Consider the following 20,059-nt stretch of genomic DNA (forward strand, 5'->3'; position numbering starts at 1 on the left):
ACTGTTCAGAAAGATATGATAAGAGGTAATGATTAATCATACTTTTCAGAATGATATGATAAGAGGTAATGATTAAGAAGAGAAAGAAACGCACACCTATTTAGGCGAGGTGCTGGCTAGCGGAGTAGAAAACTTGAAAATAAAGGAGAGCCGCACACTCTAGGAGCTCAGAAGCAAAAATGTAATATCCAACGTTTCGACAGCCAAGCTGTCTTCATCAGGGTATAATCACAAACACTGCGGGATGAGTCGTTTATATAGTGTCAAAAGACACACAGGTGTCTGTAATCATGGCCAAGTGTGGCCTAATATCATTGGTTAATTCTCAAATATTAAAATGGCATACAAAGAACAGCATACAAAAAACAAATGGATAGCATACGATCATAGATTCATTTTAGACTACACAAGCTTACAAACAATTACAATGGCAAAGTCACAATAATCACAAGAATGGCTTCAGATCAAAGTCTACGTTGAGACCGAAGGGAGCAAGGGTCTTTAAGTTAAAGATCCAGGCAGCCTCTCGTTTTAACAATAAATTATCAAGGTCACCCCCTCTCCTAGGGAGGGTGACATGTTCGATGCCAATATAACGCAGAGACGAAATCGAGTGGCCTGCCTCCAAAAAGTGGGCCGCAACTGGGTAAGTCAAGTTTTTGCACCTAATGGTGCTACGATGCTCTGAGATACGTACTTTAATTCGCGCTTTGTTTTACCCACATAATATTTACCACAAGGACAAGTTATAAGATAAATAACTGCCTTAGTGGAGCACGTAATAACACCTTTGATTGGGATCGATTTCCCTGTTTGTGGGTGTTTGAAGGATCTACATTTAGAAGTGCCATTGCATTGAGCACAGCCATTACACTTGTAGTTTCCATCCAGTAGGGGTGCAAATAGAGGTTGTTCAGGAATATCTTGGGGTGGTAAATCAGAGTGTACCAATTGGTCTCTGAGATTTCTGCTCTGCGAGAATACGACCAAGGGAAGGTCCGAAAACACATTACCTAGATTATCATCGGATTTTAGAATGTGCCAATGTTTGTGAACGATTCCCTTAATTTGTTCAGAGCACTTTGAATAGCGGGTAGTTAGAATGCAAGAATGCGTCTTTGAGTGTGTGGCTCTCCTTTATTTTCAAGAGGTAATGATTAATCAGACTGTTCAGAATGATATGATAAGAGGTAATGATTAATCAGACTGTTCAGAATGATATGATAAGAGGTAATGATCAATCAGACTGTTCAGAATGATATGATAAGAGGTAATGATTAATCAGACTGTTCAGAATGATATGATAAGAGGTAATGATTAATCAGACTGTTCAGAATGATATGATAAGAGGTAATGATTAATCAGCTTACTGTTCAGAATGATATGATAAGAGGTAATGATTAATCAGATTACTGTTCAGAGTGATGATAAGAGGTAATGATTAATCAGATGACTGTTCAGAATGATATGATAAGAGGTAATGATTAATCAGATTACTGTTCAGAGTGATGATAAGAGGTAATGATTATTCAGATTACTGTTCAGAATGATATGATAAGAGGTAATGATTAATCAGATTACTGTTCAGAATGATATGATAAGAGGTAATGATTAATCAGATTACTGTTCAGAGTGATGATAAGAGGTAATGATTAATCAGACTGTTCAGAATGATGATAAGAGGTAATGATTAATCAGATGACTGGTCAGAATGATGATATGAGGTAATGATTAATCAGACTGTTCAGAGTGATGATAAGAGGTAATGATTAATCAGATGACTGTTCAGAGTGATGATAAGAGGTAATGATTAATCAGATTACTGTTCAAAGTGATGATAAGAGGTAATGATTAATCAGATTACTGTTCAGAGTGATGATAAGAGGTAATGATTAATCAGATTACTGTTCAGAGTGATGATAAGAGGTAATGATTAATCAGATTACTGTTCAGAATGATATGATAAGAGGTAATGATTAATCATACTGTTCAGAATGATATGATAAGAGGTAATGATTAATCAGATGACTGTTCAGAGTGATGATAAGAGGTAATGATTAATCAGATTACTGTTCAGAATGATATGATAAGAGGTAATGATTAATCAGATTACTGTTCAGAATGATATGATAAGAGGTAATGATTAATCAGATGACTGTTCAGAGTGATGATAAGAGGTAATGATTAATCAGATGACTGGTCAGAATGATGATATGAGGTAATGATTAATCAGACTGTTCAGAGTGATGATAAGAGGTAATGATTAATCAGATTACTGTTCAGAGTGATGATAAGAGGTAATGATTAATCAGATTACTGTTCAAAGTGATGATAAGAGGTAATGATTAATCAGATGACTGTTCAGAGTGATGATAAGAGGTAATGATTAATCAGATTACTGTTCAGAGTGATGATAAGAGGTAATGATTAATCAGATGACTGTTTATCGATGTAATCGATATACACCTTATAGAGCTTAATTCAGGAGATGGTAACTCGTTAAACAACTTCTTCCGTGGTGCCCCCAAATCCTAATTTATTTGTATTTTATTTATTTTTATTTAACCTTTATTTAACCAGGTAGGCTAGTTGAGAACAAGTTCTCATTTACAACTGTGACCTGGCCAAGATAAAGCAAAGCAGTGCGACACAAACAACAACACAGAGTTACACATGGAATAAACAAACATACAGTCAATAACACAATAGAGAAAAAAGTCTATATACAGTGAGTGCAAATGATGTAAAATAAGGGAGGTAAGGCAATGAATAGGCCTTAATGGTGAAATAATTACAATTTAGCAATAGATGTGCAGAAGATGAACATGCAAGTAGAGATACTGGGGTGCAAAGGAGCAAAAAAATAAATAACAGTATGGGGATGAGGCAGTTGGATGGGCTGTTTACAGATGGGCTATGTACAGGTGCAGTGACTGTGAGCTGCTCTTACAGCTGGTGCTTAAAGTTAGTGAGGGAGATATGGGTCTCCAGCTTCAGGGATTTTTGCAATTCATTCCAGTCATTGGCAGCAGAGAACTGGAAGGAAAGGCGGCCAAAGGATGAATTGGCTTTGTGGGTGACCAGTGAAATATACCTACTGGAGCGCGTGCTACAGGTGGGTGCTGCTATGGTGACCAGCAAGCTGAGATAAGGGGGGACTTTACCTAGCAGGGTCTTGTAGATGACCTGGAGCCAGTGGGTTTGGTGACGAATATGAAGCGAGGGCCAGCCAACGAGAGCATACAGGTCACAGTGGTGGGTAGTATATGGGGCTTTGGTGACAGAACGGATGGCACTGTGATAGACTGCATCCAATTTGCTGAGTAGAGTGTTGGAGGCTATTTTGTAAATGACATCGCCGAAGTCAAGGATCGGCAGGATAGTCAGTTTAACGAGGGTATGTTTGGCAGCATGAGCAAAGGATTCTTTGTTGCAAAATAGGAAGCCGATTCTAGATTTAATTTTGGATTGGAGATGCTTAATGTGAGTCTGGAAGGAGAGTTTACAGTCTAACCAGACACTTAGGTATTTGTAGTTGTCCACATATTCTAAGTCAGAACCGTCCAGAGTAGTGATGCTGGATGGGCGGGCAGGTGCGGGCAGCGATCGGTTGAAGAGCATGCATTTAGTTTTACTTGCATTTAAGAGCAGTTGGAGGCCACGGAAGGAGAGTTGTATGGCATTGAAGCTCGTCTGGAGGTTAGTTAACACAGTGTCCAAAGAAGGGCCAGAAGTATACAGAATCGTGTCGTCTGTGTAGAGGTGGATCAGAGAATCACCAGCAGCAAGAGCGACATCATTGATGTATACAGAGAAAAGAGTCGGCCTGAGAATTGAACCCTGTGGCACTCCCATAGAGACTGCCAGAGGCCCGGACAATAGGCCCTCCGATTTGACACACGGAACTCTGTCAGAAGTAGTTGGTGAACCAGGCGAGGCAGTCATTTGAGAATCGAAGGCTGTTGAGTCTGCCGATAAGAATGTGGTGATTGACAGATTCAAAAGCCTTGGCCAGGTCGATGAATACAGCTGCACAGTATTGTCTCTTATCGATGGCGGTTATGTTATCGTTTAGGACCTTGAGCGTGGCTGAGGTGCACCCATGACCAGCTCGGAAACCAGATTGCATAGCGGAGAAGGTACGGTGGGATTTGAAATGGTCGGTGATCTGTTAACTTGGCTTTCGAAGACCTTAGAAAGGCAGGGTAGGATAGATATAGGTCTGTAGCAGTTTGGGTCTAGAGTGTCTCCCCTTTTGAAGAGGGGGATGACCGTGGCAGCTTTCCAATCTTTGGGTATCTCAGACAATACGAAAGAGAGGTTGAACAGGCTAGTAATAGGGGTTGCAACAATTTCAGCTGATCATTTTAGAAAGAGAGGGTCCAAATTGTCTCGCCCTGCTGATTTGTTGGGGTCCAGATTTTGCAGCTCTTTCAGAACATCAGCTATCTGGATTTGGGTGAGGGAGAAATGGGGGAGGCTTGGGCAAGTTTCTGTTGTGGGTGCAGGGCTGTTGACCAGGGAAGGGGTGGCCAGGTGGAAAGCATGGCCAGCCGTAGAAAAATGCTTATTGAAATTCTCAATTATTGTGGATTTATCAGTGGTGACAGTGATTCCTAGCCTCAGTGCAGTGGGCAGCTGGGAGGAGGTGCTCTTATTCTCCATGGACTTTACAGTGTCCTAGAACCTTTTGGAGTTTATGCTGCAGGATGCAAATTTCTGTTTGAAAAAGCTAGCCTTTGCTTTCCTAACTGCCTGTGTATATTGGTTCCTGACTTCCCTGAAAAGTTGCATATCGCGGGGGCTATTTGATGCTAATGCCGTACGCCACAGGATGTTTTTGTGCTGGTCAAGGGCAGTCAGGTCTGGAGTGAACCACAGGCTGTATCTGTTGCTGGTTCTACATTTTTTGAACGGGGCATACTTATTTAAGATTGTGAGGAAAGCACTTTTAAAGAATAACCAGGCGTCTTCTACTGACGGAATGAGGTCAATATCCTTCCAGGGTACCCGGGACAGGTCGATTAGAAAGGCCTGCTCGCGGAAGTGTTTTCGGGAGCGTTTGACAGTGATGAGGGGTGGTCGTTTGACCACAGACCCATTACGGATGCAAGCAATGAGGCAGTGATCGCTGAGATCCTGGTTGAAGACAGCAGAGGTGTATTTGGAGTGCAGGTTGGTTAGGATGATATCTATGAAGGTGCCTGTGCTTACGGATTTGGGGTTGTACCTGGTAGGGTCATTGATCATTTGTGTGAGATTGAGGGCAACAAGCTTAGATTGTAGGATGGCCAGAGTGTTAAGCATGTCCCAGTTTAGGTCACCTAACAGCACGAGCTCTGAAGATAGATGGGGGGGCAATCAATTCACATATGGTGTCCAGGGCACAGCTGGTGGCAGAGGGTGGTCTATAGCAAGCGGCAATGGTGAGAGACTTGTTTCTGGGAAGGTGGATTTTTAAAAGTAGAAGCTCAAATTGTTTGGGCACAGACCTGGATAGTAAGACAGCCTGCAGAGTTCTATCTCTGCAGTAGATTGCAACTCCGCCCCCTTTGGCAGTTCTATCTTGTCAGAAAATGTTATAATTAGGGATGGAAATGTAAGGGTTTTTGGTGGCCTTCCTAAGCCAGGATTCAGACACAACTAAGACATCGGGGTTGGCAGAGTGTGCTAAAGCAGTGAATAAAACAAACTTAGGGAGGAGGCTCCTAATGTTAACATGCATGAAACAAAGGCTTTTACGATTACAGAAGTCTACCAATGAGAGCACCTGGGGAGTAGGAGTGGAGCTAGGCACTGCAGGGCCTGGATCTCTACATCACCAGAGGAACAGAGGAGGAGTAGGATAAGGGTACGACTAAGAGCTATAAGAACTGGTCGTCTAGTACTTTCGGAACAGAGAGTAAAAGGAGCAGGTTTCTGGGCGCGGTAGATTCAATGCATAATGTACAGACAAAGGTATGGTAGGATGTGAATACAGTTGAGCTAAACCTAGGTATTGAGTGATGGTGAGAGAGGTTTTGTCTCTATTGACATCAATTAAACCAGGTGAGGTCACTGCATGTGTGGGAGTTTGGACAAGAGGGTTAGTTGAGGCATATTGAGCAGGGCTGTGGTCTCTACAGTGAAATAAGACAATAATCACTAACCAAAACAGCAATGGACGAGGGATATTGACATTAGGGAGAGGCATGCGTAGCCGAGTGATCATAGGGTCCAATGAGTAGCTGGACGGGCTGGAGACACGGCGATTCAGACAGCTAGCGGGCCAGGACTCACAGGCTAGCAGAAGGGCCTTAGAGGGACGTCGCAACGAAAGAAGTCTGTTGTTGTAGCCCCCTCATGCGGTTACGTCGGCAGACCAGTCGTGATCGATCAGCAGGGGTCCGTGTAGTAAAAGAGTCCAGGCCAATTGGCAAAATAGGAATAGTACCCAAGAAATTGACTGATGGACCACTTCAGCTAACAGTCCGGTATGCTTTAGACAGCTAGCGGGCTGTGGCTAGCAGGCGGGCATTCAGGGGACGTCGCGACGAAGGAGCCTGTTGAAAAACCCCCTCGGGCGGATTATGTCGGTAGTCCAGTCGTGATGGATCGGCGGGGCTCCGTATCGGCAATTAAAGCGGTCCAGGCCAATTGGTTAAATCGTTATTGTAGCCCAAGGAGTGGCTGATGGACCTCTTCAGCTAGCCGGGAGATGGGCCTAGCATAGGCTAGCCCCAGGCTAATTGGTGCTTGCTTCGGGACAGAGACATTAGCCAGGAGTAGCCACTCGGATAGCAGCTAGCTAGCTGCGATGATCCAGGTGAAGAGGTTCAGAGCTTGCGGTAGGAATCCGGTAATGTGGAGAAAAAGGAGTCCGATAAGCTCTGGGTTGAAACACGCTGTTTAGACTGACAGGAGTTGTCCTGGCTAAAGGTTAGCTGATGACCGCTAGCAGTGGCTAGCTGACTACTAGCTAGTTAGCTGGCTAGCTTCTGTTGGGGGTCCGGTTCTAAAGTAAAGAAAATAGTAGATCCATACCACATTGGGTGAGGCGGGTTGCAGGAGAGCATGTTGAAGTTGGTGTTAAGAAAAATATTTTTTTAAATATACGTGAAGAAAAAATATATAAAGAAACATGTTTTCACTTTGTCATTATGGGGTGTAGTGTGTGAGAAAGAAAAACAATTTATTCCATTTTGAATGTGGCTGTAAAAAGACATGAAATAAGTCAGGGGTATGAATACTTTCTGAAGGCACTGTATGTGTTGTGTATGTATGTTATAATATAAACTAAGTATATGGATCACCTGCTCATCAAACATCTCATTCCAAAATCATGGGCATTAATATGGAGTTGGTCCCCCGCTTTGCTGCTATAACAGCCTCCATTCTTCTGGGAAGGCTTTCCACTAGATGTTGGGACATTGCTGCTATAACAGCCTACACTCTTCTGGGAAGGCTTTCCACTAGATGTTGGAATGTTGCTGCAGGGACTTGCTTCTATTCAGCCACAAGAGCATAAGTGAGGTCAGGCATTGATGTTGGGCGATTAGGCCTGGCTCGCAGTCGGTGTTCCAATTCATCCAAAAGGTGTTCGATGGGGTTAAGGTCAGGGCTCTGTGCAGATCAATCAAGTTCTTCCACAGCGATCTCGACAAACCATTTTTGTATGGACCTCGCTGTGTGCACGGGGGCATTGTCCTGCTGAAACAGGAAAGGGCCTTCCACATAGTAGGAAGCACAGAATTGTCTAGAATGTAGTTGAATGTTAAACTGGAAACACTTATCTCCCTCACTAGCTTTAAGCACCAGCTGTCAGAGCAGCTCATAGATTACTGCACCTGTACATAGCCCATCTATAATTTAGCCCAAACAACTACCTCTTTCCCTACTGTATTTATTTATTTATTCATTTATTTTGCTCCTTTGCACCCCATTATTTCTATCTCTACTTTGCACATTCTTCCACTGCAAATCAACCATTCCAGTGTTTTACTTGCTATATTGTATTTACTTCGCCACCATGGCCTTTGTATTGCCTTTATCTCCCTTATCTCACCTCACTTGCTCACATTGTATATAGACTTATTTTTCTACTGTATTATTGACTGTATGTTTGTTTTACTCCATGTGTAACTATGTGTTGTTGTATGTGTCGAACTGCTGTGCTTTCTCTTGGCCAGGTCGCAGTTGTAAATGAGAACGTGTTCTCAACTTGCCTACCTGGTTAAATAAAGGTGAAAAAAAATAAAAAATAAAAATAATAATAAAAAGCTGTAGGGTTAAGATTTCCCTTCACTGGAACTAAGGGGCCCGAACCATGAAAAATATGTCTGTCGGGAAACTTGACGAGGAAATGCGGGCAGTGGGTTCCAAACAATAATGACAAAAAAATATATTTCAAAATTACACCACCGCCCAAAAAGGCACTTTGGAGACTGGAAATAAAGGGGCATGTGCTCTGTCTGCAAATGTTGAGCCCTGTCTGTGCACGTGCACGGTCCCTCTATGTCTCTGTCTGTCTGTGCACGTGCACGGTCCCTCTATATCTCTGTCTGTCTGTGCACGGTCCCTCTATATCTCTGTCTGTCTGTGCACGGTCCCTCTATATCTCTGTCTGTCTGTGCATGGTCCCTCTATATCTCTGTCTGTCTGTACACGGTCCCTCTATGTCTTTGTTTGTATGTGACTAGAAGCCAATGCTTGTGGTGATATAAGCATCATAAAATGAGAAATCTATGCTTCTGCTGGACATAGGTTGGCATTTACTGGGATGAATCTTGCCCTGGAGGCAGCTCTGCAGAGTGCTCACTAGACGGCACAGCCAACATGTAATACAATCTTATTTTAAACCAAACCTTAACCCTAACAATACTGCGAACTCATATTTTTATGAATGTTTATGATATAGCCAATTTTGACTTTGTAGCTGGCTCATCTATCGGAAATCGCTAAATTCTGCCTCCAAGGCAAGATTCATGACAATAAATGTAATTGGTATTTGCAGTACACGGCATGCCCAATGTACGCATGTTGCCTTTCCTTCTGAATGTAGGCAATGCAATTTAAAAAAATAAATAAGTTAATGATCCTCTGTCCTCATGCTTTAGTAGCCTATTTTGAATGATGTTATATACTTCTGTATAGACAGGAGTGGGCTAATTTGGATTTATCATTTTGTCAGTTAAATTGACTTTAGGGACAGCATAGTCGTATGGCTAACACTGAAAAGAGCTAGGCTTGGTGAGAGATGCCAATGGTAAGATTAAGATGAAGTTAAAACATGGCGTATTCTTATAAATAGATGAGTGAATGAATGAGTGAGTGAGTGAATAAGTTAATGAGTGAATGAATGAGTGAGTGAATAAGTTAATGAGTGAATGAGTGAGTGAGTGAATAAGTTAATGAGTGAATGAATGAGTGAGTGAATAAGTTAATGAGTGAATGAATGAGTGAGTGAGTTAATGAATGAGTGAATGAGTTAATGAATGAGTGAGTGAATGAGTTAATGAATGAATGAATGAATGAATGAGTGAATGGATGAGTGAATGAATGAGTGAATGAGTGAGTGAATGGATGAGTGAATGAATGAGTGAATGAACGAGTGAGTGAATGAGTTAATGAGTGAATGAATGGATGAGTGAATGAATGAGTGAATGAGTGAGTGAACGAATGAGTTAATGAATGAGTGTGTGAATGAGTTAATGAGTGAATGAATGAGTGAATGAATGAGTGAATGAACGAGTGAGTGAATGAGTTAATGAATGAGTGAATGAGTTAATGAATGGATGAGTGAATGAATGAGTGAATGAATGAGTGAATGAGTGAACGAATGAGTTAATGAATGAGTGTGTGAATGAGTTAATGAGTGAGTGAATGAGTTAATGAATGAGTGAGTGAATGAGTGAATGAATGAATGGATGAGTGAATGAATGAGTGAGTGAATGATTTAATGAATGAGTGAGTGAGTGAGTGAATGGATGAGTGAATGAATGAGATAATGAATGGATGAGTGAATGAGTGAGTGACTGAATGAGTTAATGAGTGAATGAGTGAATGAATGAGTGAGTTAATGAGTGAGTGAACGAGTGAATGAATGAGTCATATGCCAAAAGAGAGAGTGAGAGTCAGCGACACCAACATCATTAGTCAGGACAGAGTGTGATAGGTTTAACATTGTATTTAATAAATTTGTAGTTGTATCAAGAGTTACTGTTCATATGTACAAAAACATACATGTAAATAAGTATACAGATCTTAATTTGACCAGTTTCTCACAGCAGGGAAATAATCCTGCAGCAACGGGAAATGTGCATTATTATGCAGGGGTTGATACATTTTTTTTGTTAGGGCAAATCAAGTCTGATATTTTAAAGTGGATAATACAAACTTAATAATCATTTTTAAACCTTATTAAATACACAACAACAACAACAAAAAAAGAGCATTACTGCTGTGTAGGACATTTCCTGCAACAACAGGGTCATCAAATTAAGATTACATTTACTTAAGATCCTTCTCAGGCAATGCAATTCCACTTGTTACTCAAAAGACAGAGGTCTAGGATCAGGGACCGTATCCACAAAGCATCTCCGAGTAAGATTGCTGATCTAGGATCAGTTTAGCCTTTTAAATATTAACAAAAAGGATTATAGACAGATCCTAGATCAGAATGAATGAGGGTATATGGACAGATCCTAGATCAGAATGAATGAGGGGTATATGGACAGATCCTAGATCATAATGAATGAGGGTATATGGACAGATCCTAGATCAGAATGAATGAGGGTATATGGACAGATCCTAGATCAATAATGAATGAGGGTATATGGACAGATCCTAGATCAGAATGAATGAGGGTATATGGACAGATCCTAGATCATAATGCATGAGGGGTATATGGACAGATCCTAGATCAGAATGAATGAGGGTATATGGACAGATCCTAGATCATAATGAATGAGGGTATATGGACAGATCCTAGATCAGAATGAATGAGGGTATATGGACAGATCCTAGATCAGAATGAATGAGGGTATATGGACAGATCCTAGATCATAATGAATGAGGGTATATGGACAGATCCTAGATCATATTGAATGAGGGTGTATAGACAGATCCTAGATCATAATGAATGAGGGTATATGGACAGATCCTAGATCAGAACTTCTACTCCAAGATGCTTTGTGAATATAGGCACAGTTGACTTTCCCCAGGTCCTAATTTACTCATAAACACAGATTTAGGGTCAGTTGACCTTCCCCAGGTCCTATCCTTAACAGACATACACAGTAAAGCTCTGACTGTAACCGTTAAAGGGGGGAAAAAAGCAACAAACCCGAAAGCAGAAGTGCTTTAGAATGTTCTGGATAGATATGTCCCATCAGACCTCTGAGTTATTAAAGTCCATGCAGAGTAAATGTCCCATCAGCCCCTCTGAGTTATTAAAGTCCATGCAGAGTAAATGTCCCATCAGCCCCTCTGAGCTATTAAAGTCCATGCAGAGTAAATGTCCCATCAGCCCCTTTGAGTTATTAAAGTCCATGCAGAGTAAATGTCCCATCAGACCTCTGAGTTATTAAAGTCCATGCAGAGTAAATGTCCCATCAGCCCTCTGAGTTATTAAAGTCCATGCAGAGTAAATGTCCCATCAGCCCTCTGAGTTTATGAATGTTGAGGTTAATTAAAGGTCAATTCAATCTGTATTGCTCTTGGTGGCAGACCGTGGTATATAACCCACAGTATTGCTGTTGGTGGCAGACGGTGGTATATAACCCCCAGTATTGCTGTTGGTGGCAGACGGTGGTATATAACCCACAGTATTGCTGTTGGTGGCAGACCGTGGTATATAACCCACAGTATTGCTGTTGGTGGCAGACCGTGGTATATAACCCACAGTATTGCTTTTGGTGGCAGACGGTGGTATATAACCCACAGTATTGCTTTTGGTGGCAGACCGTGGTATATAACCCACAGTATTGCTTTTGGTGGCAGACCGTGGTATATAACCCACAGTATTGCTGTTGGTGGCAGACCGTGGTATATAACCCACAGTATTGCTGTTGGTGGCAGACCGTGGTATATAACCCCCAGTATTGCTGTTGGTGGCAGACCGTGGTATATAACCCACAGTATTGCTGTTGGTGGCAGACCGTGGTATATAACCCACAGTATTGCTGTTGGTGGCAGACCGTGGTATATAACCCACAGTATTGCTGTTGGTGGCAGACGGTGGTATATAACCCACAGTATTGCTGTTGGTGGCAGACCGTGGTATATAACCCACAGTATTGCTGTTGGTGGCAGACCGTGGTATATAACCCACAGTATTGCTGTTGGTGGCAGACCGTGGTATATAACCCACAGTATTGCTGTTGGTGGCAGACCGTGGTATATAACCCACAGTATTGCTGTTGGTGGCAGACCGTGGTATATAACCCACAGTATTGCTGTTGGTGGCAGACCGTGGTATATAACCCACAGTATTGCTGTTGGTGTACAAAACATTAAGAACACCTTCCTAATATTGAGTTTGTCCTCAGAACAGCCTCAATTCATCAGGACATGGACTCTACAAGGTGTGGAAAGTGTCCCACAGGGATGCTGGTCCATGTTGACTCCAATGCTTCCCGCGGTTGTATCAAGTTGGCTGGATGTCCTTTGGGTGGTGGACCATTCTTGATACACACGGGAAACCGTTGAGCATGAAAAACCCAGCAGCGTTGCAGTTCTTGACACAAACCGGTGTGCCTGTCACCTACTACCATACCCCGTTCAAAGGCACTTAAATATTTTGTCTTGCCCATTCACCCTCTGAAAGGCACACATACACAATCCATGTCTCAATTGTCTCAATGTTGGTGGCAGACAGCAGTTTATAATCCACTGTATTTCTGTTGGTGGCAGACAGCGGTAAATAATCCACTGTATTTCTGTTGGTGGCAGACAGAGGTATATAATCCACTGTATTTCTGTTGGGTGGCAGACAGAGGTATATAATCCACTGTATTTCTGTTGGGTGGCAGACAGCAGTTTATAATCCACTGTATTTCTGTTGGTGGCAGACAGCGGTAAATAATCCACTGTATTTCTGTTGGTGGCAGACAGAGGTATATAATCCACTGTATTTCTGTTGGGTGGCAGACAGAGGTATATAATCCACTGTATTTCTGTTGGGTGGCAGACAGCAGTATTGTTACGGGATTTTTGTGTTTAATGACTAAAATATGTATACATTTGACTTAGAATTATAACTAAACAGAATACTACTATATTACTGTAAGAATGAATAATCATAAATGTTGAATGTTATGTGTTCCTTGTTAGAAAGAATGGGTTTATCTTCAGACAGACTAGAATGATGTCTCTACCCAGGGAGGGAAAAGACCTTGGGTTGGTTGTAGATAGTTTAACAGGTGGCAGACAGTAATGAGAACTCTAACTATACTGCCATTGTATCCGAGAGGAGGATGGACATTAAAACCTATGACATCATCTTTATTATATAACCTGATGTAAAATGTATTATGATCAGTACTCTCGAGAATAAACGCTATTGATTGATTGATTTTAAGACTGGTATCTGTCCATTTTATGCTGATAATTATCTTACAAATTCTTATTCATGGGCAGAGTGTTTTAATTGAATTGGTTAATAAACAGGAATCTAAATTCCTTTAACAAGTAAATAATCCACTGTATTTCTGTTGGTGGCAGACAGAGGTATATAATCCACTGTATTTCTATTGGTGGCAGACAGAGGTATATAATCCACTGTATTTCTGTTGGGTGGCAGACAGCAGTATATCCAACTGGTCAGTTTTCTGCTCTGTGCTGTCGTCCATGTGATTCCCAACCAGGGGGAACTTGGCCAATCCACTGAGGGTACTTGAGAAGACCCATGACGTACTATAGGGGTACTTCGGGCCGAGCAAAATACAGTTGACCCGGTACTGTAACCAAAAAAGGTTGGGAACCACTGCTATAGAGTACTCTGCTCTGTCCTGCAGTCCAGAAGAGGAGCTTCCGTTCCCCTCCTCCAGTATCTCTCTTGTAGCCTGTACCCCCCCTTCTCCATTTTAGCGGATGCGAGCTTCCAGTTGAAGCTCGCATCCGCTACAAGACCATGGTGCTTGCCTACGGAGCTGTGAGGGGAACGGCACCTCCGTACCTTCAGGCTCTGATCAGGCCCTACACCCAAACAAGGGCACTGCGTTCATCCACCTCTGGCCTGCTCGCCTCCCTACCTCTGAGGAAGTACAGTTCCCGCTCAGCCCAGTCAAAACTGTTCGCTGCTCTGGCACCCCAATGGTGGAACAAACTCCCTCACGACGCCAGGTCAGCGGAGTCAATCACCACCTTCCGGAGACACCTGAAACCCCACCTCTTTAAGGAATACCTAGGATAGGATAAAGTAATCCTTCTAACCCCCCCCCCCCCCCCCCCCCTTAAAAGATTTAGATGCACTATTGTAAAGTGGCTGTTCCACTGGATATCATAAGGTGAATGCACCAATTTGTAAGTCGCTCTGGATAAGAGCGTCTGCTAAATGACTTAAATGTAAATGTAAATTTTAGGTAATCCACCATAGAAAGCAGTTTTAATCCAACAAACGAGGAGAGGATATGCTGAATTCTCTCCCGATAGGATATACAGCCCCAGGTCTATGAGACCTCCAGCAGGTGGAACCCTCCGTTAGCCTCTCGTTGTGTCTCTCTCTTCCTGGTCTGGACCAGGGTAAAGACCAGAGCAGACAGAGTGTTCCTCCCCAGACCCCCGCGGTTCACACTGCGCTCCACGTAGCTGGTACACGACTCGCGGCTCCTCACGAAGTACGTCTTGACGTTCCCCTGCCGCTCGCTCACACCTTTCACGTAGATCTCCCCCCTCAGCTCGCGAACGAAACCGCGCTCCGCCAGGACATGACTGGTACTCTCTGGGACCTGGGATGCACGCACGCACGCACGCACACACACACACACACACACACACACACACACACACACACACACACACACACACACACACACACACACACACACACACACACACACACACACACACACACAGCGCAGCACATTAACCCACATATTAACACGCCAAAGCCAAGCCTCTGTTACCCGCCCACCCACAGTCCTACCTGTATGCGTCCACTGACCCCGGTGCTGTCCATACGGCTGGCCAGGTTCACGGTCATTCCCCAGATGTCATACTGAGGTTTAGTGGCTCCTATCACCCCGGCAACCACTGGACCATGGGCTATGCCTACACAAACAGGTCAGAGGTCAAGGTGTGTGTGTGTGTGTGCGCTTGAGTGTGTGTGTGTGTGAGAGAGTCTGTGAGTCTGTGTGTGTGTGTGTGTGTGTGTGTGTGTGTGTGTGTGAGAGAGAGAGAGTCTGTGAGTCTGTGTGTGTGTGTGTGTGTGTGTGTGTGTGTGTGTGTGTGTGTGTGTGTGTGTGTGTGTGTGAGAGAGTCTGTGAGTCTGAGTGTGTGTGTGTGTGTGTGTGTGTGTGTGTGTGTGTGTGTGTGTGTGTGTGTGTGTGTGTGTGTGTGTGTGTGTGAGTCTGTGTGTGTGTGTGTGTGTGTGTGTGTGTGTGTGTGAGAGAGTCTGTGAGTCTGAGTGTGTGTGTGTGTGTGTGTGTGTGTGTTCTCACCAACACGGAGCTGAAAGCTGTTTCCAGAGTGTGTGTTGATTCGTTTGAGCGTCGCCTGCATTTCCAGGGCAAACAGCACCAGCTCACTGAGGTGACGCCACTCATCACCACACTCCTACAACACACACAGATCATTTTACTATTCATACTAAATTCAACTCAAATGTAAAGTCAAAGTCATACTTTGAACAGAATGAAGCCAGGTGAATAGAAGACACTAAACAGGGTCGAATTGAAGGCAGTCAATTCAGGAAGTAAACTGAAATTCTAATTCAATAATTGAAAAAAGGGCATTTATGTTCAATGTCTTTTCGATAAACTGAAAACTAAACTCTAATGTTGCATTTTAAATTCAATCACTTTGAACCCAACCCAAAGGAGCCCAGCCCAACGGAGCCCAGCCCAAATGAGCCCAACCCAAAGTAGCCCAACCCAAAGTAACCCAACCCAAAGGAGCCCAGCCCAACGGAGCCCAACCCAAAGTAACCCAACCCAAATGAGCCCAACCCAAAGTAGCCCAACCCAAAGTAGTCCAACCCAAAGTAACCCAACCCAAAGGAGCCCAGCCCAACGGAGCCCAACCCAAAGTAACCCAACCCAAATGAGCCCAACCCAACGGAGCCCAACCCAACGGAGCCCAACCCAAAGTAACCCAACCCAAAGGAGCCCAGCCCAACGGAGCCCAACCGAAAGTAACCCAACCCAAATGAGCCCAACCCAAAGTAGCCCAACCCAAAGTAGTCCAACCCAAAGTAACCCAACCCAAAGTAACCCAACCCAAAGTAACCCAACCCAAAGTAGCCCAACGGAGCCCAACCCAAAGTAGCCCAACCCAAAGTAGTCCAACCCAACGTAGCCCAACCCAACGTAGCCCAACCCAACGGAGCCCAGCCCAAAGTAACCCAACCCAAAGTAACCCAACCCAAATGAGCCCAACCCAAAGTAGTCCAACCCAACGTAGCCCAACCCAACGGAGCCCAACCCAACGGAGCCCAACCCAACGGAGCCCAGCCCAAAGTAACCCAACCCAAAGTAGCCCAGCCCAAAGTAGCCCAACCCAAAGTAGTCCAACCCAACGTAGCCCAACCCAAAGTAACCCAACCCAAAGTAGCCCAACCCAAAGTAACCCAACCCAAAGTAACCCAACCCAAATGAGCCCAACCCAAAGTAGCCCAACCCAAAGTAGCCCAACCCAAAGGAGCCCAGCCCAAAGTAGCCCAACCCCAAAGTAACCCAACCCAAATGAGCCCAACCCAAAGTAGCCCAACCCAAAGTAGCCCAACCCAAATGAGCCCAACCCAAAGGAGCCCAACCCAAAGGAGCCCAACCCAAAGAAGCCCAACTCTGAGACACTAAGAGGGCTGACCTGTTGATCAGGGGAGAGGCCAGAAGCAGCCATGTAACAGCTGCCAATGGTTTTGATTTTCTCAATGTCCTGGAAATATGTCTCATCTAATAACTAGATACAGAGAGAGACAGAGAGAGAGAGAGACAGAGAGAGAGAGAGACAGAGAGACAGCGAGAGACAGAGAGAGAGAGAGGTAGAGAGGTAGAGAGAGAGAGAGAGAGGTAGAGACAGAGAGAGACAGAGAGACAGAGAGAGACAGCGAGACAGAGAGAGACAGAGAGAGACAGAGAGAGACAGAGAGAGAGAGAGACAGAGAGAGAGAGACAGAGAGACAGTGAGACAGAGAGAGACAGAGAGAGACAGAGAGAGACAGAGAGAGAGAGAGAGAGACAGAGAGACAGCGAGACAGAGAGAGACAGAGAGAGAGAGAGGTAGAGAGAGAGAGGTAGAGAGAGGTAGAGAGAGAGGTAGAGAGAGGTAGAGACAAAGAGAGACAGAGAGAGAGAGAGAGAGAGAGAGAGAGAGAGAGAGAGAGAGAGAGAGAGAGAGAGAGAGGTGGATATTAGAAAACAAAGTAATTGTACGCTGGTAACATATCACAGGGAAATGGCGTGTGTAGATTTGTTTCTAACCTCGTCGAAGTCAGCTATGATCTCATTGAGAAGCCGTAGACACTCCACATCCTGATGGATCAACTCTTTCTGTTCATAGTAGTCTGTAAACCCGGGGATGGACGCAAACAACACCCCCACACGCTCATAGGACTGGGAGTACAGATCCTACACACACACACACACGTTAACATCAAGATGGCCTGCTCTAGAACTGAAAACAGAGAATCAAACAAAACACACACACGCACACCTCATTGTGGCGGTCTCTCTCTAGGAAGTGCTGTGCGACGTGTGAAGGCAGAATGTTGAAGAGTAAACACTCATTATGTTCCCTCAGCTCCTTCATGTCCTCCACTTCCTGTCTGGCCTGCAGACGCCACAGGAAGTCCAGCCGCGCCGTTGCCTCCAACTGGACAGGAGGGGAACAACAACCATCACATGCAGTAGGGTAGGTGAAGGGAGGGGTATGGAGGAGAGAGGAAGCGTAGGGAGGAGAGAAGAGGAGTGTAGAGGAAAGAAGAGGAGTAGGAAGAGAGAAGAGGAGTAGGGAGGAGAGAGGAGGAGGAGTAGGGAGGAGGGATGAAGAGTAGGGAGGAGAGAGTAGGTGTAGGGAGGAGAAGAGAGGAGGAGGAGAGAGGAGGGACGAGTAGGGAGGAGTAGCAGGGAGGAGAGAAGAGGCGTAGGGAGGAGAGAGGGAAGATAGAGGAGGAGTAGAGGACAGAGGAGGAGAGAGCCCATGTCCTACCTGTCTACTGTTGTAAATTACAGCCACCACAAACATGGCCATGAGCAGGACACACACATCCTTCCTCCTCAGGTACTGCTGCCTACAAGGGACAGACACAACCAGACAGTCACCACACACACACACACACACACACACACACACACACACACTACACACTACACACTACACACTACACACTACACACACCCAGACGGTCACCAGTGTGTGTGTTTATTCAGTACCTGGTGTTTTCAGAGGTCTGGCGTATAAACAGTGTGTGGAAACTGACTTCTATGAGGTACGTGTAGACAGTTATGGCCAGAAGTAACACAGCTAGCTTCAGTAGACAGTGCAGCCTGAAGAACACAGCACACGACACCATGGCCACCACCCCACTGAAAACCAGGAACTACAGAAGACAGAGACAGTCACTAAATGGATCAAAACCTTCTTGACCAATCTAAATGTGTAGTGTGTGTGTGTGTGTGTGTGTGTGTGTGTGTGTGTGTGTGTGTGTGTGTGTGTGTGTGTGTGTGTGTGTGTGTGTGTGTTACCTCAGGGTGTGTACAGATGTTGACAGGCCAGGACCAGGTGTGCTGCTGGGAGCTGCTTCTGTTGTTAGGGTCCATCTCAGACTCCACACACCACAGCTAGAACACACACACGCACACGCACACGCACACACACACACACACACACACACCCACACACACACACACACACACACACACACACACATACACACACACACAATCAATCAAACTGCAGCTACTTAAAAACAAGTTTATAGTGCAGCAGAGAGGAAAACCTTCATGAAAGAACAGATCGGATAATGGTTTGAGGGTACATAACATATTGGTCATTGTGTGTTATCGTTGAGGGTACATAACATATTGGTCAGTGTGTGTTATCGTTGAGGGTACATAACATATTGGTCATTGTGTGTTATCGTTGAGGGTACAAAACATACTGGTCATTGTGTGTTATCGTTGAGGGTACATAACATACTGGTCATTGTGTGTTATCGTTGAGGGTACATAACATATTGGTCATTGTGTGTTATCGTTGAGGGTACATAACATACTGGTCATTGTGTGTTATCGTTGAGGGTACATAACATATTGGTCATTGTGTGTTATCGTTGAGGGTACAGAACATTATGGTCATTGTGTGTTATCGTTGAGGGTACATAACATACTGGTCATTGTGTGTTATCGTTGAGGGTACATAACATATTGGTCATTGTGTGTTATCGTTGAGGGTACAGAACATTATGGTCATTGTGTGTTATCGTTGAGGGTACATAACATACTGGTCATTGTGTGTTATCGTTGAGGGTACATAACATATTGGTCATTGTGTGTTATCGTTGAGGGTACAGAACATTATGGTCATTGTGTGTTATCGTTGAGGGTACAGAACATACTGGTCATTGTGTGTTATCGTTGAGGGTACATAACACATTGGTCGTTGTGTATAACAATAGACTCACTATATCAGATGAGGCCACTCCAAAGTTGATGATAATGGCGGTGAGCGTGAGCAGTGTTCTGACAGTCTTGTTCTCGTTGATCCAGCAGCACAGGAACTGCAGCGCGAGAGGGCTCTGTTTAAACTCTTCAGCTAGGACCACCACCAGCAGCATCACATACACACACACACACACTCCAAACTGAACCAGCATAGGACACAGTCTGAGAGGGGGGTGGGTGTGTGTGTCGGTCGGAGAGAT

The 20,059-nt window shown here is 44.2% G+C and overlaps 1 protein-coding gene across 1 annotated transcript in view; it reads right to left on the minus strand.

The window, feature by feature from the left end:
• Nucleotides 1–14,500: 14,500 nt before the first annotated feature.
• Nucleotides 14,501–20,059, minus strand: part of si:ch211-132f19.7 (adenylate cyclase type 8) — a 28,751-nt gene continuing 23,192 nt past the window's right edge. Inside the window, exons 12-21 of the mRNA XM_038966949.1 lie at nt 19,820–20,021; nt 18,882–18,977; nt 18,570–18,736; nt 18,346–18,427; nt 17,851–18,009; nt 17,619–17,765; nt 17,005–17,097; nt 15,639–15,753; nt 15,125–15,249; nt 14,501–14,927 (exon numbers count right to left, since the gene is read on the minus strand). Coding sequence (XP_038822877.1) covers nt 14,649–14,927; nt 15,125–15,249; nt 15,639–15,753; nt 17,005–17,097; nt 17,619–17,765; nt 17,851–18,009; nt 18,346–18,427; nt 18,570–18,736; nt 18,882–18,977; nt 19,820–20,021 — 1,465 coding nt within the window. The 3' untranslated portion in view covers nt 14,501–14,648. The remainder of the gene's footprint in view (nt 14,928–15,124; nt 15,250–15,638; nt 15,754–17,004; nt 17,098–17,618; nt 17,766–17,850; nt 18,010–18,345; nt 18,428–18,569; nt 18,737–18,881; nt 18,978–19,819; nt 20,022–20,059) is intronic.

This window comes from Salvelinus namaycush, chromosome 28 (assembly GCF_016432855.1).
Source record: "Salvelinus namaycush isolate Seneca chromosome 28, SaNama_1.0, whole genome shotgun sequence".
Taxonomy (NCBI): Eukaryota; Metazoa; Chordata; class Actinopteri; order Salmoniformes; family Salmonidae; genus Salvelinus; species Salvelinus namaycush.